At 53.3% G+C, this 23710-nt stretch overlaps 1 protein-coding gene across 4 annotated transcripts in view; it reads left to right on the top strand.

Moving 5' to 3' along the window:
- ZBTB46 (zinc finger and BTB domain containing 46) overlaps positions 1-23599 on the top strand; it is a 76226-nt gene extending 52627 nt beyond the window's left edge. For all 4 annotated transcript variants that reach the window (XM_058287319.2, XM_058287322.2, XM_058287320.2 and 1 more), the window contains exons 4-5: positions 17695-17870; positions 20282-23599. In XM_058287319.2, coding sequence (XP_058143302.1) covers positions 17695-17870; positions 20282-20680 — 575 coding nt within the window. In that variant the 3' untranslated portion in view covers positions 20681-23599. The remainder of the gene's footprint in view (positions 1-17694; positions 17871-20281) is intronic.
- Positions 23600-23710: the final 111 nt, after the last annotated feature.

The following is a 23710-nucleotide window of genomic DNA, read 5'->3' as shown; positions in this document are numbered from 1 at the left end:
GGATCGTGGACAGCGCTTCGGGATGCTGAGCCGTCCACTGGCGTTGTCCCCGGATGAGGCTCGTCTCCCGTGTCCCCGGCCTACATCTCTTGTGGGCTCAGTAGCAGCAAAGCCGCCGCCCCCTGCGCCCCCTTGTCCAATTGGAGGCCCAGGAGCAGGTGCTGCCCTGGCCCAGGCAGGAGCCTGAGGGCCGATGGCCACTTCCCTGGGCAGGCGGGCAGAGGCTCGCGGGCGGTGGCTGTGGCCGCTTGCCCCGGGGGCCCAGTGCGGGGCCCCAAGCCTCCCGGCTAATCGCCACTGGACGTGCTGCGGGCTCCTTGGAGCAGCGTCTAAAGGGGTCCTCTAAGACAGCCCACCTCCCGGGCACTCCTCCCCGCTCGGCCAGGCCACGTAGCATAGAAAGCCAGTTCTAGCCTAACATCACGATGAGCTTTTGCAATAGCTGTTTTTTCACTCTCACAGTGATATGTCGTATGAAGTAAAGGTGGTTTTATATTTATTATTATTATTTTTTAAATGTTACATTCAGAAAATACAAGGACCCCATATACCCCCCACCCCCCTCACCCCACTCCTCCCACGTCAATAACCTCTTTCATCATCGTGGACATTCATTGCATTTGGTGAATACATTTTGGAGCACTGCTGCACCACATGGATAATGGTTTACATTGTAGTTTACACTCTCCCCCAGTCCACCCAGTGGGCCATGGCAGGGCATACAATGTCCAGCATCTGTCCCTGCAACACCACCCAGGACAACTCCAAGTCCTGAAAAGGCCCCCACATCACATCTCTTCTTCCCTCTCCCTGCCCTCAGCAGCTACCGTGGCCACTTTCTCCACATCAGTGCTACAATTTCTTCCATTACTAATCACAGTAGTTCCGCAGTAGAATAGCAGTAAGTGCACTCTAATCCATACTCTATTTAAAACGTCTCTCTGAACCTTTCTCTGAGGAAACCTCTCATGAACGAGCTGCACTGACCACCTGCAGCCACGTGATGCGCATCTGCTGCTTCTGACCCCGCGCCCCCAGCCAGCTCTCGGAACTGTTCCGGAAGTCACAGATGGTGCACGTGAAGAAAGTCTGTTGGATGTGTGCCTCCTGAGGGAAAAAAATCTTTAAAGCACTCGAGCTTGTTTTGGATTTTGGAAATCCCTGCCGTGGTCTCCCGTGGCTGCGCTGTGACCGTGTGGCGTGGGTGGACCATCGTGCCTGTCCCAGTGCCGGGAGCTGGGCACGGCTCGTGGGGGCAGGTGGGGAGTGTGGCGGGGGCTGCGCCCTCATCCACGGATCTGGGGCCAAATCCTCAGAACCCACGTATTTTCTAGAAAGTCAGGAGGACGAAGCCTCGCCCCTGACGTCCCTGACACTGTGCAGGCTTCCCGCCCCGTGTGAAGGAAGCGCTGGCTGAGAATGACCCCGGGCTGTTTCTTTTCAGAAGGAACACCTCGTGTTCATTGCGTCCATTTTCGTTGCCATGTTTGGTGCGGCCCTGGCTTCTTGGTCCAGAGCAGGTAGCTGTGGGCGTGGTGGGCTCCAGCAACGCGGGGCAGGGGCAGGGGTCCTGCAGCGGGACCGCTTCCGGGTCCCAGAACAGTGGGAGATGTGCTGTCCAGCTGGGCATGGGCGGGCTCCTGGGGGAGCGGGGGCCCTGCTGCCCGACGGCCACCACGTAAGCCGGTCCCCGGCCGCCCTGGCGCGCCCAGCCTTTACGAGCAGGAAATGAGTTTCTGAGGCCAGGGAGAAGTCGGGCGGTTGGAGAGGCCTGGGGTCTTGTACGACGGTGACCGTTTCCCAGCCCCCACCAATCTCAAAAGACCCGTGAGGGTGCCCCCTTGCCGTGTCAGGGGCCTTATTATTGTAAAGTGCCTTTCTGAGCTTGGGTGTCAGGTTGTTTCTTTTTGTGTTGGTTGCAGAGTGTTTTTTTAAAACTGCTAGATCTCGGAGATTTACGTCCACACCTGGGCACACCAGCAGAGCAGACAGGGGTGAAGTCTTACTTGAGGCCATCATCTGCACACGCAGAGAGCTGATGTAACAAGATGACGCAACAAAAAGAAACAGAGATAACCGGGGCCACTGATAAGGATAGAAGCGGTCACAGAAGAACACACAGCGAATGGACATAGAACACAGACAGCTGGGGGGGGGAGGGGAGAGAAATAAATTTAAAAATCTTAAAAAAAAAATTTTTAGACAGGTTCCATATAACCCAAAAGTACTAGGCTTGTGGTGGATGGAAAAATGATAAGGGATGTAGGAAACATTTTAGAACCAATAGCTATCTGATTCTATGTTTATGTCACATTTTTCCCTTAAAATTGTTAAGTCATCTAACATACGGAATTTTCAGCAGGTTCACTGAGATAGTTCATCACCTACTCTTTTTTGAGTTTCTCACTGAAATATCATGCCTCAGGGATTGATTTCAAAGATTTTTAAAAATTTGTCAAGGAGTGGATGTAGCTCAGTAGTTGAGCACCTGCTTCCCATATATAAGGTCACAGGTTCAATCCCTGGTACCTCCTAAAAAAATAAAATAAAATAAATTTGTCGATATGAACTTAACCTTTCTTGAAAACAGAAAGTTTCAGTGGTAAAAGTCTGGTTCTTGGTCTAGGACTGTTCACTCCACTTCCTGTTGGGGTTCACATCGTAGGCATCGTTTTCCTGAAATTTGAATGACAAATTGGACATCCATGGATGTGGTGGTTTCGTGTGTGGTGTTTGTAGAAATGAAGACTTCCATTCACTTGGAAATATGACTTTACTCATTTAGGCTAAATTTAAAATATGAAAGCAGCCTTTATCATTGTCAGTTCCACAATTGCACATAATTCAGGTGTCGAGGAAAATTTTTTAATATATATTTTTTTAGGTGCTGGGACCAGGGATTGAACCTGGGACCTCACATGTGGGAGGCCGGCGCCCAAACCACCGAGTCACATCGGTTCCCTGCTGATTTATTTTTAAAGAAAACTTCAAAACTGCCAGTTTCAGCCATGACTACCTTGTATTGGATTTACCCTCCAGGCAAAAACAATGTCAAAAGCCAGCAAAAAAAACACACAAAACAAGACAAAAAAAGCCACACCCGTGCCCTTGGGGAGCAGCCGATGTAGGTAGGAGTCGGAGGTTCCAGTCCTAGGGGGGAAGCACGCAAGGTGAGCTCAGCTGTCACCGCGTTTTTCTCAGTCCTATTTTCTAAACCGTGGAGCGGGGCTAGATTCCAAGCTGAAAGCAACAGTGTCTTTGTGCTAAGGAGAAAAGGGTACTGGGCAGCCAAAGTTCTCGGACTAGAGAGCAAGAACCCCAGAGAAGGAGCCCCCAAATCTGTAAGCAGATCCCCTTCCACGTCAGGCCACACGTGCACCGAGCAGCGCCCCGGCCACGCGGGGGGTGCCTGGAACACGTGGGGCTTTACATTGAGAGGGTCCCACAAAGAAGGTTTGAGCACATGCTTCACACATGCGAAGTCCTGGGTTCAGTCCCCGGGGGAGCAGGTGCAGCTCAGTGGCTGCACATGGCCCTCACATGCATGATACCTCCTTAAAGATACAGGTAGCGGAAAGCAACAGTATTAATTTATTGTGGGTTAATAAAATAAATCGAAGTAATATATATTTCAGTAATAGTTTGAAGAGTAGTAGGGGAATAAATGAGGTTGAATTTTTTTTTTTAAAGATTTATTTATTTCTCTCCCCTCCCCCACCCCCACCCTGGTTGTCTGTTCTCTATGTCTATTTGCTGCGTCTTCTTTGTCCGCTTCTGTTGTTGTCAGTGGCATGGGAATCTGTGTTTCTTTTTGTTGTGTCATCTTGTTGTGTCAGCTCTCCGTGTGTGCGGCACCATTCCTGGGCAGGCTGCACTTTCTTTCGCGCTGGGCGGCTCTCCTTACGGGGCGCACTCCTTGCACGTGGGGCTCCCCTATGCGGGGGACACCCATGCGTGGCACGGCACTCCTTGTGTGCATGAGCACTGCACATGGGCCAGCTCCACACCAGTCAAGGAGGCCCGGGGTTTGAACCACGGACCTCCCATGTGGTAGGCAGATGCCCTAACCACTGGGCCAAGTCCGCCGCCAAGGTTGAATTCTTGTATGGCATTTGCATTCTTTGAGAAGTCACATGAATAATGTTAAACGCTAGTAAAAGAATGTACAACTCAAAGGCTTATTGAGGAGAAAAAATGGAATAGTAATACTTGATTAATTATAAAGTGGGCAAATGAGTGATAAAGAGTCAAAAAACATAAAGGGCAAATAGAAAAAAATAACAAGATGGAAGAACTTAAACCCAATTGTGTTGGTAATTGTATTATTATAAATGCACTAAACACACCCGTAAAAAGACAAAGATTGGCAACCTGATTTTTTTTTTATTTTTATTTTGAAATCCTTTCAAATTTACAGGACAGTTACAAAAATAACACAAACCTGTACAGACAATGCCAGCTCACCCCTTTCTCCCCCACCCCAGACACCCAGATCCACCAGTTGTAACATTTTGCTGCATTTGCTGCCATCTTGTCAATCTGTCTATCGCTCCACCTGTACGTCTGTATCTATTAATCCATTTCCTGAACGCTTGAGTGTAGGTTGTATACCTCACGCTCCTTGAGCGTAACACTTCATGTATATTTCTGAACACCAAGGATATTCACGCACATAACCACATCAAGTGCAGTTACCAAGTCCAAACAAATTAACATGCATAGAAACCTGACAGTTTTCCAGCTTTTTCAAGTCCTTTTGAGCCTTTTCTCCTCCCTTTTTAGAGCCCATTCAGGATGATATATTGCATTTAATTGTCATTGTCTCCTTACTTGCTCTTTCTTTTTATTTTTTTATTGTGTCAGTTGTTATGGTTTTTTTTTTTTACCTCTTAGCTGTTTATAAGTGACACGTTACAGATAAGGACACAGAAAGGTTTAAAATAAAAAGATAGAAAAAGGTAAAGCAAGCAAACACTTAACCAAAGGAGGTGAGTCTAGCTATATTAATATCAGCAAAACGAACGTGAGTAAGTCTTACTAAAGAGGCACATTTCCTCATGATAAAAGAGCTCAGTAGGAAATATAACAATCCTAAATTCTTACACTTCTAATAGCTTCAACATACGTGAAGTAAAAGTCGACAGTTCTAAAGAAGAGATAGATAAGCCCACAGTTAGAGTTGGCGATTTTAGCACTTTTCTCTCAGTGGCCAGTAGAACAAGCAGACAAAATACCAGTAGGGCTAGAGGAGATTTTAACATCTTTTCAGATGTTAAATTACGCTCTTGAATTCCTGGAATAAACCCAACTGGTCACTAAGCTTTATTTTTCTAATAAATCTGCTAACACTTTGTTTAGGAATTTTTGCATCTGTGTTGAGAGGTATTGGCCTGTGCCAGCACAATCAGCCAGCTAGAACAGAGCACATGCAGAATATTTCAAAGGCACATGAATCGTTTACCAAAAGAGATGACATCAGGACCGTGAAAAGTGTCCCTACTTCAAACGCTTGAAATTGTACAGAGTATGTTCTTTGACTGCAGTGAAATTAAATTAGAAACCAGTAACAGAAAGATCCCAGAAAGTCCCAAATGTCTGTTAGAGAAACAGTGTACTTTTAAATAGTCCCTGAGTCAAAGACTATATCACAGTAGAAATTACAAAATACTCTAAATTGAATGATAATGGAAGTTCAACATGTCAAAATTTGCGGGATGCATCTAAAGCAATGTTTAGTGGAAAGTTTACAGCTCTAAGTGTGGTTATTAGAAAAGCAGGGGGAAGCAGATTTGGCTCAACTGATAGGGCATCTGCCTACCACATGGGAGGTCCAGGATTCAAACCCCGGGCCTCCTTGACCCGTGTGGAGCTGGCCCACGTGCAGTGCTGATGCACACAGGAGTGCCATGGCACGCGGGGGTGTCCCCTGCGTAGGGGAGCCCCACGCACAAGGAGTGCACCCCATAAGAAGAGCTGCCCCGCATGAAAAAAGTGTAACCTGCCTAGGGGTGGCACCGCACACGCAGAGAGCTGACGCAGCAAGATGGCACAACAAAAAAGAGACGCAGTTTCCCAGTGCCACTGACAAGAATACAAGCGGACACAGAAGAACACACAGTGAATGGACACAGAGAGCAGACAACTGGGGTAGGGAGGAAGGGGGGAGAAATAAATAAAAATAAATAAATCTTTAAAATAAACAATAAAAGGAACTACTTGTTAAAAAAAAGAAAAGGAAAACAGGGGAGTAGACACGGCTCAACTGATAGAGCATCCACCTACCATATGGAGGGCCCAGGGTTCAAACCCCGGGCCTCCTTGACCCGTGTGGAGCTGGCCCACGTGCAGTGCTGATGCGTGCAAGGAGTGCCCTGCCACGCAGGGGTGTCCCCACATAGGAGTGCCCCATGCACAAGGAGTGCGCCCCGCAAGGAGAACTGCCCTGCGTGAAAAAAGCACAGCCTGCCCAGGAGTGGCGCTGCACACACACAGCTGATGCAGCAAGATGACACAACAAAAAAGAGATGCAGTTTCCCAGTGCCGCCAGATAATGCAATCGGACACAGAGGAACACACAGTGAATGGACACAGCAGACAACAGGTGGGAAGGGGAGAGAAATAAATAAAATAAATCTTAAAAAAAAAAAGAAAAGCAGGAAAGTTCTAATATTCAGTCTCAAGAACTGAGATAAATAATAGTAAATGAGACCCAAAGAAGATAAGAGGAGAGAAATATAGAACAGAAATCAATAAAATAGAAAAAAATGAACAAAGCCCAAAGTTGGCTTCTTGAAAAGATTAATAAAACTGATAAACTTGTATAAAAAATGATCTATATAAAGAGAGGAAAGGGAAGAGGATATGGCCTAAGTGATTGGGCTCTTACCTACCATATAGGAGGTCCAGGATTTGATTCCTGGGGCCCCCTGGTGAAGGTGAGCTGGCCCAGTGGAGAGCTGGCATAGCAAGATAACACAATAAAAAGAGACACAGAGAGACATGAGACGCAGCAGACCAGGGAGCTGAGGTGGCGCAAGAGATTGAGCGCCTCTCTCCTACTCCAGAAGGTCCCAGGATGGGTTCCTGGTGCCGCCTAAAGAGGAGACAAACAGACAGAGAACACACAGTGAATGGACACAGAGCAGACAGCAAGTGCAAAACAATGAGGAGGGGGAGAAATAAATCTTTAAAAAAAGAGAGAGGAAAGTGCTAGTTACCAATAAAAGATAGAAAAATAATGACTACAGAGTCTACAAATACTAAAAAGTTAATGAGAATATTATGAACAGTTTTACGTCAGTATATTTGACAAGTTAGAGGAAGTGGACAAATTCTTCATAAAACACAATTTATCAAAACAAGCATAAAGAAAGGGAAAAGCTCAGTAGTTGTATGGTCTACTAAAAACTTAATTCATAATTTTAAAGCCTTCTGTAACAATCTGATATGCTTATGAATTCCAAAAATAGATATTGAATTATGTTTGTAATATGGTCTGTACCTGGGCGTGATTGAGTTATGATTAGGGCTTTGATTGGACCATGTCATTAGGGTGTTGAGTCCCAGCCCCTTGGTGGGTGGGGGCTCACAAGTAAAAGGCATGGCAAAGGACAGAGTTGAGGGTTTTTGATGTTGGAGTTTTGATATTGGAGTTTGACGCTAAAGATTTAAGCTGGAGCCCTGGGAAGTAAGCACACAGAGGAAAGAGAAGCCAGCCCCAGGGAGAAAGCAACCTTGAACCCAGAGAGAAGCAAGACCCTGGAAAGGAGAGAATTTCCCAGCTCATCTTTGGGCAGCCAACATCTTCCAGAACTCGTCAAGAACCTTCATTGGACTTCCATTGCAGCCCCTGGTTGCAGCCTGCCTGTGGAACTTGGACTTGTGCATCCCCACGGCTGCGTGAGACACTCTTATAGAATCACATACTATTGACAGATCTATCTCTTGCTAATTCTGTTTCTCTAGAGAATCCTGACTAATACAGAACTTGGTACTGAGGAGTGGGGAAGTGCTTTTGCAATTACCAACATGCTGGAATGGTTTTATAAATGGGTAAGAGTTATTTTTTGGAGGAATCATGAAATGCTTGATGGAACAGGTCTAGATTGATTTGAAGAGACTGTTGATAACAATATGGATGCTAAAGAGACTTTTTATGATGCCTTAGAAGTAAATGATGAAGCTATTATTGGAAAGTGGAGGAAAGGCAGTCCATGTTTTAAAGTTGCAGAGAACTTAGCAAGATTAACTCCTGGTGTTTTATGGAAGGCAGAATTTGAAAATGGCAAGCCTGGGCATTTAGCTAAAGAAATTTCCAAAGGAAACCCAGAGAATGTGGCTTGGCTTCTGCTTTCAGCTTATAGCAAAATACTAGATGAGAGAGATATGCTGAGGACTGACCTGTCAGGCACAAAGAAAACAGAAACTGATTCTGGAAATTCCAAGCCTCTGGAAATCAGCTCCCAGATGAAAGTGCCCCATTGGAGGACTTAACTAAACTTGGAACTTGTACATCAGGATCGAAGATGCAGTTATGTCGGAAAGACTTGTGGAAAGTCTTACTATCTGATGGCTTGGACCCCTGCTTCCTGCATGCTAAACCAACAGACTTTTTGAGAGAGCTGTATGAACAAAACCACAGTCAGTCTGGAATAAAAGGGACATGGAAAGGAGAGATTGAAGGAGAAACAGCTTTAAGAGGAAAACCATGGAAGCTGAATTAGGACATCACCTTGGGCCAAGAGAGGAGCCCCCCCATGTGTACAGAGAGGGTGAGTTTGCCCAGCAGTTGAAGAGGGAGGATGTTCCTGTCCGATGTTCTGGGAGAGTTTTGCTGCCCCAGGGTACAGAGAGGGTGGAGCACATTCCTCAAAGATTAGGGCAGTTAAGGTCAGCACCCCACAGGTCTGAGTGGGGTAAATCTGTCCCCCAAAGGTTAGGGAAGGCCAGGTGGTCAGCCCGTTGTTCTGAGAGGGTTGAGCCTGTTTGCCAAAGGTTAGGGGGAATGTTGTCTTCACATCACTGTACTAGGGGGGTTAAGACTCTAACCCAAAGATTGGATGAGGTGTGGCAATCACCCCAACACTCTCGGAGGGAGAGGTCTGCAGCTTGGTCGACACCCAGATGTTTGATGAGGGTGGAATCAAGAAAATGGCCATTGGGGAAGACTGTGGAAAGGGTGAGTTCCCATATGGCACCAAGGAGAAGAAACTATCATCTTAAGAATGATTCTCAGACTGAAATCGAGTGGAGGATGCCCTGCAGATTTACTGAACTGTAGGAAACCCATGACTCATGTTTCCCTCCCAGTTTCTCCTTACTGTAATGAAAATGTTTATCCTTTGTCCATCTGTGTATTGGAAACAGATAAATTGTTTTGTAAGCTTCAGAGGTCTATAGCAGATAGGACTTTGCCCCAAGACAAACTGTGTTTCTTTAAAGCAATTGTGATGTGATTTAGTACTTGCACTGTTACTAATTTAAGGTTTTTTTCAAATATTGTAATGTCTTTTTGGAATTCAGAGGGTAGATTATAGCAGTTTGATATGGTTATGAACTCCAAAAATAGATACTGGATTATGTTTGTGATCTGGTCTGTACCTGGGCATGACTGAGTTATGATTAGGGCTTTGATTGTGCCACGTCATTAGGGCGTTGAGTCCCCGCCCCTTGGTGGGTGGGGACTCACAGATAAAAAGCATGGAAAAGGACAGAATTGAGGGGTTTTGATGTTGGAGTTTGATGCTGAAGTCTTAAGCTGGAGCTCCAGGGAAAGAGACAGAGCCGTTCGCCTGATAGTCTACAGTTGACCTTGTGGAGAAAACAGGAGCTGAGCCCAGAGGAGCCCAGGAAGCCTGAGCCTGCGCAGACGTCGGCAGCCATCTTGCTTCAACATGTGGAAATAGACTTTGGTGAGGGAAGTAAATTATGCTTATGGCCTGGTATTTGTAAACTCCTACCCCAAATAAATAGCCTTTATAAAAACCAACCCATTTCTGGTATTTTGCATCAGCACCCCTTTGGTTGACTAAATCATCTTCCCACAGAAAACTCTCCAAGGCCAACTGACTTCCCTGGCAAGTTCTCCCAAATATCAGTGGATGGAAGAAGTGATAGCAGTGGCAGAGACGAGAGAAAGCGAGCAACTGAGCACTCAGCAGCTTGTTTGAGGCACACACAGCCTTGATCCAGACATGCAGAGAGCTTCACAAGAAAATAAAAGTATAGGCCATTATCACTATGAGCATACATGCAAAACTGCTAGACTAAATATTAGCACACTGAATCCAGCAACACAGAAAAACAACATTACCAGGTGGCCAGGTGGGTTTATTCCAGAAATTCAGGGTTAACTTAGCATCTGAAAATCAATCTGTGTGACTTACCGCATTAGCAGAATAAGGGAGAAAAACACCTATAGTCACCTCAACAGATGCAGAGAAAGCTTTTGATAAAATTCAGTAGCATTTCTAATTCTTATCAGACTTAAAATAGAAATAAATGTCCTTCCTTTGCGAACAGGTACCTATGAAAACGTGGTGACTGCTTTGCCCTGGGGCGGGAGCACGTCTCTCGCCTCTGGTGTAGGCTGGAGGCTCTGGGCGGGCGTGAGTGTGCGGCTGGCGCTGGGGTGAGCCGCTTACGCTCGCACCCGGGCTCGCTCGCCCCACCCGAGTCCCACCCCTGATCCTAGTGCAGTTAAAAGAAAAGAGTGAAGATTGGGAAGGAATAAGTAGAACTGCCATCATGTGCAGATGAAATGATTTTGGACATAGAACCTAAAAGAACCTAAAAGAACCTAAAAATTAGAATAAGTGAATTTACGAAAGGTACTGGATATAAAGTCAATATTTAGAAGTCAACTCTGTTTCTATATTCTAGCAACAAACAAGCAATTCCATTTATGGTACCAAGACCTGTGCAAAGAAAACTACGAAACCCTGCTGAGGGAAACTGAGGAAGAGGTAGCTATGTGGAATAATGTACTATGTTAATGGGACATATTGTTAAGATGTCAGATGTCCCCAAATTTATTTATGATTTCACTGCAATCCCAATTAAAATTCTAGCAGATTTTGTGTGTGTAAATTGATAAGATCCTACTAAATATTCTTCTAAATATATTTGGAAAGGCAAAGGGTCTGAAATAGCCAAGACCTTTTTGAAGAAAAAGAAGGCTAGAGGGTTTATAATATAGCCATTAAGATTTACTCTAGGGGGAAGTGGATGTGGCTCAGGTGATAGCGCTTCCACCTGCCGTATGGGAGGACCTGGGTTCGATCCCTGGGGCCTCCTGGTGAAAAAGAAGAAGAGAAAGCGTGCCCACGTGGCGAGCCGGTGCCCACACAAGTGAGTCATGCAGCAGTATGATGACACATCAGAAGAGAAACAAGAGGAGAGTCAAGGTGAAGTGCAGGAGGGACCAGGAACTAGGTGACACAATTGATGGGGAACCTCTCTTCACATCTGGGGACTCCAGGATCAAATCCTGGTGAATCCTAAAGGAGAAAAAATGAGAAGAGAAGACAAAAAGAGAAACAGATACAGAGGGTCACCCAGCGAAAGGACATAGACAGTAAAAACAGCAGAGTGGGAGGAGGGGAAGGGGAAAAATAAATCTTAAAAAAAAAAAAAGATTCTAGGGCTACAAGGCACTGGTACTGTTGAAATGATAGACAACAAAACAGAACCGAGAGTGCGGACAGTAAGATGATTAGTTCTGACAAAGGCCCCTCTGCAAGTCAGTGGGAAAAGGATGTGCCGAGTGAACTAGTTAACCACATGGACAAAGAGACTCTTGGCCCCTTCTTCACACACGCAAAAAGAAAATTCAAGATGGTCATAAATCTATATATAAAAGAAAAAAGTTTCTAGAAGGAGACATAGGATAGCTTCATGATCTTGGTGGTAGGCAAAGTTCCTTTAAAAGTTCATAAAAAGCATTAAAAATAAAATTCCAGTAATATGGCCCTTACTAAGATTATTTTTAATTTCTTCACTAAACGGCACCATTACAAGAGTAAACAGGCTGGTCACAACTAGAGAAAATATTTGCCATAAATATATATGACAAAGGACTCGTTCAGAATGCATAAAAACCAACCGCAAAGTAATAAGAAAAAGGCAACTTAGGAAATGAGCAAGAGACTGGTCAGGCTTGCACCAGAGGGTGCCCAGGGAGCCTCAGCGGAAGAGCGTGAGGGACCCGAGCCCTCCTTGGCGAGGACATGGCACAGCTGAACTTTCGCACGTGGCTGGGGACGTGTAAAACGTCAGAACCACTTTGGGAAACTTTGGCAGTATCAACTAATGTGGAGATAGGAAATACCCTGTGATCCAGAAATTCCTCTTTTGGGTGTTTATCCAACAGAAGAGAGCTTATGTCTACCAAAAGATAGGTACAGGGGCATCTTAGCACCCTGTTCACACCAGCCCAAACAAGAAATGCGCCAGGGCCCACCCGCTGTAGAACGGGTACACGTGGCGTCTTCCCAGGCAGCGGGAGAGCACGCGGGGCTGCGTCCAGCCACACAGATGACTTTCCCAGGCATTAGGATGATGTGTGAAGAAGGACAAACAAGAGCAGCGTCTGATCATGGACATCAAGCGCCAAAGCAGCAAAGCATGCCCGGAGAGCAGAGCGGTCTGCGCCTCGAGGAGGAACCCAGAGCAGGCTTTGGGTGCTGCGAGATGTGAGCCCATGACGAGGCGGCAGTTAAGTGGGTGTGTGGAATTCTCTGAGCCGTCCAGGTAAGGCACGCACTGAAAGGTTAAAACCTCTGCTAAAATAATTTGGATGCATAATAGCTGCGTTGTATTCTAACACAAAATAAGTGGTAGCCACATAAACTTGTAAATGGAAAAACAACGTATGGATCACATTTGAATCCATTTCTGAAATGCCCTGACTGTCTCTTGGAAATTATAATCAGAGGCAGAATAAAAAACCCAGGAAGGTTAAGCGAGTGGAGACCGGCCAAATGCACTCGCGCCTCTGAGGAAGCCACACCCCGCCCTCCCCTCCTGATTCTCCCGCTGGTTCTCGGCATCGTGGACGTCACCGTGGGGCCTCGGGCACAGCGGTTCCGGAACGGCCGTTGTACGGTGGATATTTGTGCCGAGTCAGAAGTGAGCTGTCGCTGGCAGGAAGGGCGGGCGTGAGGTGTGAGTCCAGGCGCAGAGCAGGGGACACGGGGACCTGCCCCATCCGTGGGCTCGGAGCTCCCTGCGGAACCACGGTGTGGAGGAGACGCTGCCGCCAGGTGTGGAGACGGCTGCTCGCCTTACGTGGCAGGTGCTCCGACACCAGCCTGCGGGCGCTCCTTCTTTGGGAAGCTCCTCCTGTCTGTCTTGAGAACGCCCAAGACCAGGCGGACGGGCTCTGGCTTAGGACTCGCTGTGGACAGTGTGAGCTTCAGCTGAGTGGTATTTGAGCCATTTCATTACTTCAGTTACTTTTTCACTGTGTGCTTTCCATTGTGTGTAATGCTTTATTAACGTTGATGAAAATGGAACTATATGAAGTTGAAAGTACTTCTAACGTATTCACTGTAAATCACAAAAGTTTAGGAGGGTTAATTTGTTCCCAATAAGAAATTATTTTAATAGTATCAACAATGAAAAGCTCCCTCCATGGCCACCGTAGTGCTAAGGAATTATTGTAGTGGGTTGGATTGCCGCCCACCCCCCAAGGTCCGTCTGTATCCTCGCCTGGAGCGGGAGGGTGTGGAATTCACTGAGGGCTCCTGAGGTGAGGAGCCCCTTCTGGGTTACCCAAGACCCCACAGGAGGGAAGCTGAGGGCAGTGCCTCGAGAGGAGGCAGGGATGGGCGACGTGGCCTGAGCCCGGAGCTCCCGGAGACCCCGGAGCCGCAGGGCAGGGGGGAGCACGCCAGCGTCGCCATTCGGGCTGCTGGGAGAAGCAAGTTCTCTTGTTCTAAGCCACCAGTTTCTGGGAATGCTGCCGCAGCCCCAGGAAACTAACAGGTTAAGAGAAAACCGAACCGTGTCCTCACCAGGCATGCGCCCGGCGGAGGCCACTGTGCCACGCCGTGGGGCGGTTCACGAGCCGTGATTCTTTCTCATGGCCCCCGTAATTCGTCAGCCACGGGGGTGCCGGTGCAATGTGCCAGAAATCTGCTGACTTTTATCAAGGGCGTTGATTTGGGGTGGGCGCTTATGTCACAAGGCCCTAAAGAGTCCAGCGCAAGCCTCCGTAAGAGGCACTTTCTCACCACAGCCTGTTGCCACGTGGCGCAGCAAGATGGCGGGCCACGCCTGCCCGGTCTCTCCTTCCTCTTCCTCTGAAGGCTCTGTGGGCCCAGCTTCTTCCGATCTCAGCTGTGGGCCGGCAGAGGGATCGTCTCTCTTCCTGGGGCTGCAGGATCAAAGTTCTCTCCTCTTGCGTGTCTGTGGAGCTCTCCCTCTTCCTATGTGTCATCTTGAGTGAGTGCCCATTTATATCAGCCCCTCAAGGGAGTGGGGACTTAACCTGGGTTACACCCTCTGATGGGGTCGAATCAAAGCCCTAATGGTAACAAATATAATTTAGCCAAAGACATCTCAGCTGAATCTAAAACAATCAAGGGGCTCACACCCAGAGGGACAGACCGGTTTACAAACAGATGCCTTCTATTTTGGAATTCATCCATAATATCAAACTGCTACAGTCAACATTCTGATTTTTCTTTCCCTGGGGAAAAAAGACTGCACTTCTGTATGGGTGTAAGTGTACTGTTTACTTAGCACATAGGTCTCGATTATTAAATACAGAAGATTGAAATGTAAGATCATTCAAAGTTTGATAATGTTTACAGAAGCAGAATAGAAGCCACGAGTGCTTCAGAAAAGGTGTTTGAAGGACGATAACCTGACACTTCTTTCCATTTTCACTCTGCGCCTTAGAGGGCCTCTGCTCTGGGAGGCCTGAGGGAGCGAGGCAGGGCCGCGTCACAAGCGCGTGGCGGCGGGGAGGGTGGGCAGGGAGGGGAACAGGAGGGGCGCTCTTGAAGAGGGGCGTGCAGGGGCACAGTGCTGGGGCTTGGGTGCGGCGTCTGCAGTGTGTGCGGTGGCAGCTTGTTCCTCCAGCAGCTGTCGGGCCAGGCACCCTGTTTGGACCACGCGGACGCTGGCAGAGGGTGTACGGGGCAGCGTGTCTGCCTCTGCAACCGCCCTGCCCCGTCCCTGCTCGGGGACGCCAAACAGAGCCGACTGCCAGGCGTGGCAGCCACCTCAAGGCGCCTCACACCTGGGCGCGTGCCAGGGCGGCTCCATGGCACAGCCCAGGAGCACCTGGCAGATGGGGCAGCTGTCCTAGAGGGCAGTCGACGTAGTCAGCTCTGCAGGGCTTACCTTGGAGGGAGATGGGATGTGTGCAGATTGCTCACAGAGGCAAGGAAAGGAAGCCACCCAAAAGCCCGACAGTGAGGCTGTCTAGTAAACCAGTTATGGCTCAGTCATTAAATGAAACCAGCCATTAAAGCCACAGCTGAGAGCACGGTCACAGCACAGGAGGGGGGCATCTGTGCTCATCGTTCCAAATGTGTAAAAAAAATCCACGCTTTTGCATAGGGAGAGCCCCAAAGACAGGGCGTCCTCGTTACCTGGCCATGGTCATCTTTGCGTGGCGAGATGCTGGCTGTTTTTAATTTCTCCTGCGTCTTCCGGGGGCTGAGTCCCTGACGACGTTTTGCTGTTAGGGCCTTCGCCAGCCGCGCCCTCCCTCCTACCCTCCATTCACAGCTCCTGCCACAAAAGCTCTACGTGAAACAGGAAGCTCTACCTGTGGAAGGGTCTAGAAGGATGAGGAATAGCTTCTCCGTAGTCTCAGCTCTTGCTGGAGACTTGGATTCCCTTCCATTGGCCCAGAAACAGTGAGGTGCGTGAGGACCACTGTGGGAGCCAGGCCTGGGCCTCACCTGGTGGGCCTGGCCTCACCTGGCCTCACCTGGGGTGCAGCCGGCGGCCTTGCAGGGCGCACACGCAGCCCTCCAGGTGTGGTCCCAAGCACGTGGCCTCGGGGGTGCTCCTTTGGACCAGTGGCGGTGAGGGGTGCCGCCTGCACCCACAGCTCGCCCTGCCTGAGGCCGCCCCCTTAGCCTCAGCTGCCTGATTGGGGTGGGTGCGCTGCACCTGGAGAGCCAAGGCTCGGCCTCCTGTGGCCTGGGGGCGTGGTTCTTCGTGGCGTACATGGTAGTCCGTGCCGCTGGTGCCTGGAAGAGAGAGGTGTCTGCATCGCTTGCTTGCCGTTTGGAGTTCTTGAGAGAAAACATGTGGTTTGTTTGAACAACGATATGCAGTGTCTGTTCGGCATTTCCCCATGTTTACACGGCAGAATGCGGGGTGCAGAACAGCACGTGGGGCTGGCCGCTCAGGCTGGCCAGCTCTGAGCAGTCCAGGTCCAGGTGCCCCCTGCAGGGGCAGAGCCCCCCGCAGCCTGGCACAGGCAGCAGACGGGCGCTTCCTCCCCGGCTCTGGGCCTCAGCCTTGCCTGTGTCCTACCCCTACTCTTGGGCCTTTGCTATCCTGTGGCATCTTCTCTCTGCTGCCCTCCTGGCGCTCCAGGGGACGGGCTCATTGCCGAGCACACACCTGTCAGGCAACCAGCACTTGGGGTGCGTGGGCATGGGGGCGGCCTGGGTCTGGCCTGGGATGGGGACAGATGTGCCCCACCGTCAGCCCGTGCCTCTTGCCCATTCGTCTGGTGGCCCGCCTTCCCCTGGCACACTTTTCTTAACCGTTGGGGCCCAGCCCACCCCAGGGTCCTGGTGCCCACCTGCTGTGTGTCCTCTGTGTGCACTCGTGGTGGGGAGCGAGAGCACGCGCAGCGCCAAGCGCCGGCTCAGACGCCATGCGTGCTGGGGGACCGTGAACCGTGCGGCGGCCCCGGGAGTGCTCAGGTGCCTCTGGTCACTGGGGCCTCCCCCGGGGCCAGGGCTGAGTGACCTGCTCCAGTGTCCAGCAGTAGAGTCGGGTGCCCTGCTAACACCCCAAGGCCCCAAAACCAACCATACTGGGGACAAGATGCCGCTGAGGCCTGGCAGGCCGGCCCTTCCTGCCTCGCCCATGGGGCGGAGCTGTGTCCTGGCACGGAACGTGGGCGCCTGCCCTGACCTCTGGGGGGCCCGTGGCGGCCGCTAGAAGGGACGGGGGATGAGCACGCTGGGAGCAAGGGGCCCCTACGTATCTGCAAGGGTCGGGCACGTGCTCGGCCAGGGTGCCTTTCCAGAAATGGCTGACCGGGCGCTCTGGCCGTTGGACGGCCGGCATCTCAGGGGCATCTCAAAGCCCAGCTTGCGACAGAGGGGTGTTCTTGGGATCGCACGCTGGCTCGTCACTGCGTCACGCCCCACGCCAGGTGGTGCCTTCCCCCAGGAGAGCCGACTCTGTAAAGCAAAGCACCTGCCCCTGGTCTTTGGCCCCGGCCTGTCCCTCGCCTGTGGGCACCGGACGTCCTCAGAAGCCCTCTTTCTGCCCCTGCAGCCTTCTCCAGGCCCCCTGGGGGGCTTGCCAGGCCCCTCCCCGAGGCGTCTGGCCTCGTCATGCCCCGCCTGGCCATGGGCAGGTGCCTGTAGAGCACAGGGGTCCCGGGACCCCCAGCAGCAATGGCCGGTGGGGCAGGGCCCCCCAGGCCCGCGGAGTGGGGGCTTCCCGAGCGGGGCGCAGGCGGTGACGCTGCCGGGCGCTGTCTTTCAGTCAACGAGTTCACGGTCATCCGCAAGAAGTTCAAGTGCCCCTACTGCAGCTTCTCGGCCATGCACCAGTGCATCCTCAAGCGCCACATGCGCTCGCACACGGGTGAGCGGCCCTACCCCTGCGACATCTGCGGGAAGAAGTTCACGCGGCGCGAGCACATGAAGCGGCACACGCTGGTGAGTGGGGGGTGAGTGGGGGGTGCGCGCGGGGCGCTGGCCCCGGGGCGGGGTGGGCGGGGCAGGGGTGCGGGAGGGGCTGGGTGGGGGCGGGGGGGGGGGCGGGGGGGGGGGGCTGGTGGCAGGGCGGGGTCCTGGAGCGGGGCCGGGCATGGGCGGCCGGGGTCAGGTAGTGGGGGGGTGCTGGAGGCGGGGCGGGGCCCGGGGAGGCGGGGCCGGGGTGGGGGCGGGGGGCCCGCGTGCCAAGCGCCCTGGGACTCGCGCGGAGGGAAGTCTAGCCTGTGCGGGGAGACTTCTGTGCTAGCACCGCGGGGCGACTCGACCCCCGACCCCCGACCCCTGACCCCCGGCGCAGCCCCGGCTCCGGCCTCCCCGCGCACGCCCCGCCCTTCAGCCTGCACGAGAGCAGCTGTCTGTCTGTCTGTCGGTGGCACCTCTGCCGTGGCTCTGCTCTCCGGCTCGCGGGGCTTGGGGGAGATGTGACTGGGTTTGCTTGGCAGAGAGCGGAGAGGACCGCGGTCACCGAGCACGGCCGAGCCGGCAGGTTTGCCGGAAGAGGGAAGAGGGTGACACGAGCCAGGCCGAGCCGGCCAGGCACCCGGAGCTGCCGGCCGAGGGGCGGCGGGCAGGGACTTGGCCCACCAGCGCAGGGGCAGTGGCCCCTGGACTGGGAGAGGGCGCGGGTGCGGTCAGGGCAGGCGGGGGTAGAGGGCAGGGCCTTGGGGAGCGCAGGAGAATTTGGGGTCTTCTGGGGGGGGTCGCTGCAGCGGGGTGCAGTGGGCTTGGCAGGAGTGAGGGAGGGTGTGGGGGGGCGAGGGTGGGTGGGCTGGTCCCCGATGGCCAAGCGGTCAGCAGGGCTGTGCCGCGCCGAGGCCTCCAGCAGGGACCCGCCCACTGTCCGCCCTGGGCTGGGGTGCCTCCTCACGCTGTCGGCTTTGGCTTCTCCAGCCCCGGGAAGAGAATCTCTCTGGGCTGTGGACCTTTGAGGGGATATTCCTCAGGTTGTCATAAGGGGCGACCCCGACCCCCAGCCCTGCAGAGGGGCAGCCTGTCTGCCAGGGGGCCCGGGACCCCTGCTCAACAGCCCCTGCTCACCCGGCAGCAGCAGTTTTAATTTGCTGCATCTCGCGTTTTCTTTGGCAGTGCCCGGCCCCTCTGGGTGGGCGTGCGGTGCCAGGTGCTCCCTCTGCGCCCTGCTGGGGGGCAGCACCTCACCGTGGTTTGCTAGTGGCTGTGGGCCAGGGCGGGCTGCAGGCCACACCCCGGAAACCCCACCCCCAGGGGCCCGTGCCGCCAGCTGCTTGGCCCCCAGCATCCTTCCTGCGCTTGCTTCCTTCCTTCCGGAGCGTCTGTTCAGGCGAGCACTGGCCATCCTGGGCCGCGAGGCCCCAGCGCACCTTGTGCTCTCACGGCCAGTCACCCTTGCCCAGGGAGGCCGGGCACCAAGGGGCCGCGGTGGGTCCAGCATCCTGGTCGTCAGTCCTCCAGCTGCTCACCAAGATTACTCCCCTTTTAATGCAAACTTTACGTGACTGGATGAGTTTCACAGAATAGCAGAAAAAAAGAAAAAGGACCCCAAGGAAGGGACGTGGGCACCAGTTCATTCGAGACTCGGTTTCTGGAATTGGCATCTGCTGGGGCTTTCGAGAAGCAGCTGTTGGCAGAGCCCCGGCAGCTTTGGGGGGCCTGGGCCGGGCGGCCAGGTGTCTCGGTTTTCCACACGTGGCCTGCCTCGCGCTCCAGCTTTACTGATTATTCTGACACGGGTCAAATGGACCCCCGAGTTGTTGAGCCTCCGTGCTTTGGTGTTTCGTGAGACTAGTGGCAACCCCTGCATCAAGGAGGAAGGCCGAGGGCGGGGTCTGAAGGGACCACCAGGTCAGGCTGGGGTGCGGGAGAACAGCAGGATGAAGCGGCCTCACGAGGTTCTGGCCACCAGGACAGCCAGGCCAGCGGCCACAGCGGCTTCTCATCGGGAGGGTCGGCCAGTCCCGAGAGCAAGCACAGACCACAAGGGCTGCTGTTTTGTTTCTAGGAGGTACGGGGAATTGAACCCAGGACCTCATACATGGGAAGCGGGCGCTCGACCCCTGAGTGCCACCGCTCCCCTGGGGCTGCTGTTAATTAGAACAGCATTTACTTGCACACATAGAAAACTGGGAAATCCAGGGAAGCAGGAAGAGGACTTAAAGCCAGGGTCACGTTAGCACTGGGCAGCACCTCTGCCCGCAGCCTGTTTCCTTTGCTCTCTTTAAGGGCAGCTGCGAGGGTGGGCACGTGAGGGGCCAAGGGAAGATGGCCTGTGGGGCGCAGGACAGGGAGGACGGCTGAAGTCGGGGCTGTGGGCTGGAGGCAGGGCCCCGGGCCTGCACCCCCCGCCCCGCGGCCTGACCCCCCTCCCGTCTGCGCAGGTCCACAGCAAAGACAAGAAGTACGTGTGCAAGGTGTGCAGCCGTGTGTTCATGTCGGCGGCCAGCGTGGGCATCAAGCACGGCTCGCGGAGGCATGGCGTGTGCGCCGAGTGTACGGGCCGCGGCGTGGCTGGGCCGCTGGACGGCGGCGGCGGCGGCGAGGGCTCCCCAGAGGTGCTGTTCCCTGGGGATGGGCCCTACCTGGAGGACCCTGACGACCCCCGGGGGGAGGGCGAGGAGGAGCTGGGGGAGGACGAGGACGAGGACGTGGCCAAGTGGAAGGACGAGGTTGGCCACGAGGACGCGCTCCTGGGGGACGACAAGGACGACGAGGAGCTGCTGCGGGGCCCCCACAGCCCCCCCGGGGGGCCCGACAAGGACTTCGCCTGGCTCTCCTAGGGTGCCCGGGGGGGGCCGGGCGGCGGCAGCGTCCCTCCGTCCCCGTCTGCGTGTGCGTTGGTCTGCGGCCCTCGGCCCTGGGCAGGCAGCGCCCCTGTCTTGCCACCCTCCAGGCGCCTGCCTCCTGGCTCTTTACTCTGCTCCCTCCTCGCCCCCCAGACAGACGCCGGCTCTGCTGGACCCGAGTGCAGCAGCGAAGGTGCTGGGAGCCGATGGCGAGGTTAGGGCAGGGCAGCCCCTTCCCACCCCGTCTGTGTGTGATGGGGAGACTGCCCGCAGGCGTGTGTGGCAGAATCGTGGGCGCCGCCCCGGCTGCCCGTCCTTTCCCGCTGTCATGTTTTCCTGGGGGTCGCAGAGGCCCCGGGGTGCTCGGTGTCCTCCGGCCGGGTGATGGGCTGGCAGGTGGGCCTTGAGGCCCCCGACACCACGGACACGTAGCTTGGGGGGCGAGTTTTGCACAACCGAAATGAGAGCCAGGGATGAGCCCTGGATCCCGGGGCTACTAGGCCTGCTGGACAGCCGCGCCCCAACCCTCGCGGCCACCACCCGGCCACGTGGAGAAGCCGCCCACTCCCTGCCTCTGGGCTTTGGTGCTTAACGAACAACCGCAGAGCCTGCTGGAGGCCGAGGCCCCACGGTGCTAGCCCCCGGCCGGGCAGCAGGCCGTCCCGAGGCTGCCCGGTGCCACGGGCAGGGCTCACGCTGAGGGGACCCCCGCCCCCGCCGCAGGCCCTGCTCGGGGGGTTCCTTCGCGTGCACTTCCTTGTCTGCCCTCGGGCCTGCCCGTCCGCCAGCCGGCCAGCGGCGGGTCCTGCTGACGACTCCCGGGGCAGGCTCTGCACCCGGCCCCGTGTTGTCCCTGCTGCTACGTCCGAAGGGTGGACTGCCGGCCCACGCTGTGCTGCTGAAACCTGCCCCGGGGGCGACCAAATGTTTTGAAGGAGACAGCGCGGGCAGGCCTTGCCTCCTGTTTCCCGAGCGAAGAGCGAGGCCCCCTGTCTGGAGGAGCGCCCCGGTTCCCGGCTTTGAGGGTCGCGGTGGCTGCCGAGCCTGGACGCAGGACCCCGGCTGCCGCCCCTCACCAAAGCCGTTCGCCCGCTAGGCCGGCCCCGCCCCTCCCGCCGCACAAGGTTCCTGGTTGAGGGTGGGTGTGGGCTGGCCACGCCCCTCCCCTCCAGGCCCCCTGCCCGGGAGGAGTCCCTGGGGTTCTGACCTCTAGTGCCGATTTGGAAATATGTTTTTATTGCCTCTTTTTCCACGGACTGTAAGCCAAGTGGCTTTTATAACCTTTTTGTATCGTGTCTCATCAATTCTTCCTACGTGGAAAAAGAAAAATCCCCCAAAACCACACCACACCTTGCAGTGGTTCCTTGTGGCCCGCAGGGGCTGCCGGGGCCGGGCTGGGCCAGAGTGGACAGAGAGCACCATGCTGTCCTTTGAGTTCTCGTCCCGCAGGGGAGAAACCACAAGATTTTTAAAAAACAAAAACGTTGACGGTTTGCATCGGGAAAGGCAGCTGTGAGCACCCCGGAAACGAAGGTCATGGCTGCCCAGCGCGGGGGGTCTGGGGCCTGCGTGGCCACGCAGCAAGGCCATGCCTGGTGGGTTTGTGCCTGCGACGCTCCCGAGAGAAGCCCCTGGCCTGTTTTAAACCTCGATTCTCAGCAGCCTTCCTGGTGAAACGCCTGGGGCCTCAGCCAGCTCGTGGCGCGGCCCTTCCCCAGGCAGTGGCAGGACCCCCGCCCGGCCCCGGCCATGGCCTGCAGAGGGCACCCCACCTTGCCACTCAGGACGCCCCCGCCTTCTGACCCCGCGATCCGGGCCACCCTCACTGACGTTCTAGAGGTTCTTCCTAAAAACTAATCCTGCCCGGTGCAGAGGCCTCACCCCTTCCCACCAACTTCCCCTCGTGCTGGTCAGCACAGCCTTGTGCCGCCACCAGCCGGGGCAGTGCTGGATCCCAGAGCCTCGGGCGCCACCAACAGTGCGTGCAGCAAAGGGTTTTTTTATGTGGCTGGTTTTGTGTTTTTGTTTTTTTTTTTTTTTTTTTACCAGTGTTTAAACTAATAAATATTTTTTTATGAAGAGGAAAAAAATGTGTAGATTACACTTCACCTTTTGTATTTTTTAGTTTGTGTGTATTTTGGTGTTTGCAACACCAAAGTGGACAATAGTCTGTTAGGGTTGTGAGTTAGGGAGGGCGTCTGATTTTTGTATGAAGCTCTGGATCCTGGCTGGGTCGTTGGACTCTGGGTTGTGGAAGTCAGCCTGACCACTGCCGTGCTTCAGTAGGGACCTCAGCTCAAGACAGGTCAATGCTTCCAACTTTGCACATCTTCCTTTTTAAAACAAAAAGCTAAGAAAATGCAAAAACTGGAATTGTTTGCAATATTAAAAAAGGTAATCTTATTTCAGCTCATTCTGTGAAGTGCAACTCTTGAAGCCATACCTAATGGTGGCTGCTTTTTATTTTTAGATTCCTGTGTTTTGTTTTGTATGCAGCCTTTTAGAGCTCCTTGCAGTGGGGGTGCTGTGTGTGCTTTCCTGAATATTTATTTTTCAACATGTTTTCAATCTGTCAACAAAAAGAAAACAAAAGGGCAGAGTTTGAAGATTGTTGATTTCTTTCTGGAAATAATCTATATTATATGAACTTTATATTATTATAAACCTGTGTTTGCATCGGAGATGTGTTTAATATTTGGGGAAAGAGTTTCCATAACCAGCTGGTGGGAACACGGCTCTGCTGTCCTCTGTGGCCACGGTGCAGGTGAATGGACCTTCTGTAGGGTGGCTCTGGGGATCTCTCAGCTGCTTGGTGCGCACTGGCCTCTCTGTGACGGGATTAGCTTAGACATTCTTGCAAAGTGCTCAGTTTCAATAAATCTGGAAATTGCTGCCCCGAGCGGGCGCCTCGTGTATGTCCGTCTTGTGACTCGAGGTGGCTCACCCTTTGCAGCTTGGTGCTGGCCACTGGGCTGCCCACCTCCCTCTGCCACAGGGTCCAGCCCTCCCAAACCCCACAACCAG

Source organism: Dasypus novemcinctus, chromosome 24 (assembly GCF_030445035.2).
Source record: "Dasypus novemcinctus isolate mDasNov1 chromosome 24, mDasNov1.1.hap2, whole genome shotgun sequence".
Taxonomy (NCBI): domain Eukaryota; kingdom Metazoa; phylum Chordata; class Mammalia; order Cingulata; family Dasypodidae; genus Dasypus; species Dasypus novemcinctus.
Note: the sequence above shows the minus strand (reverse complement) of the source record. Positions and strands in the feature narration are given on the sequence as shown.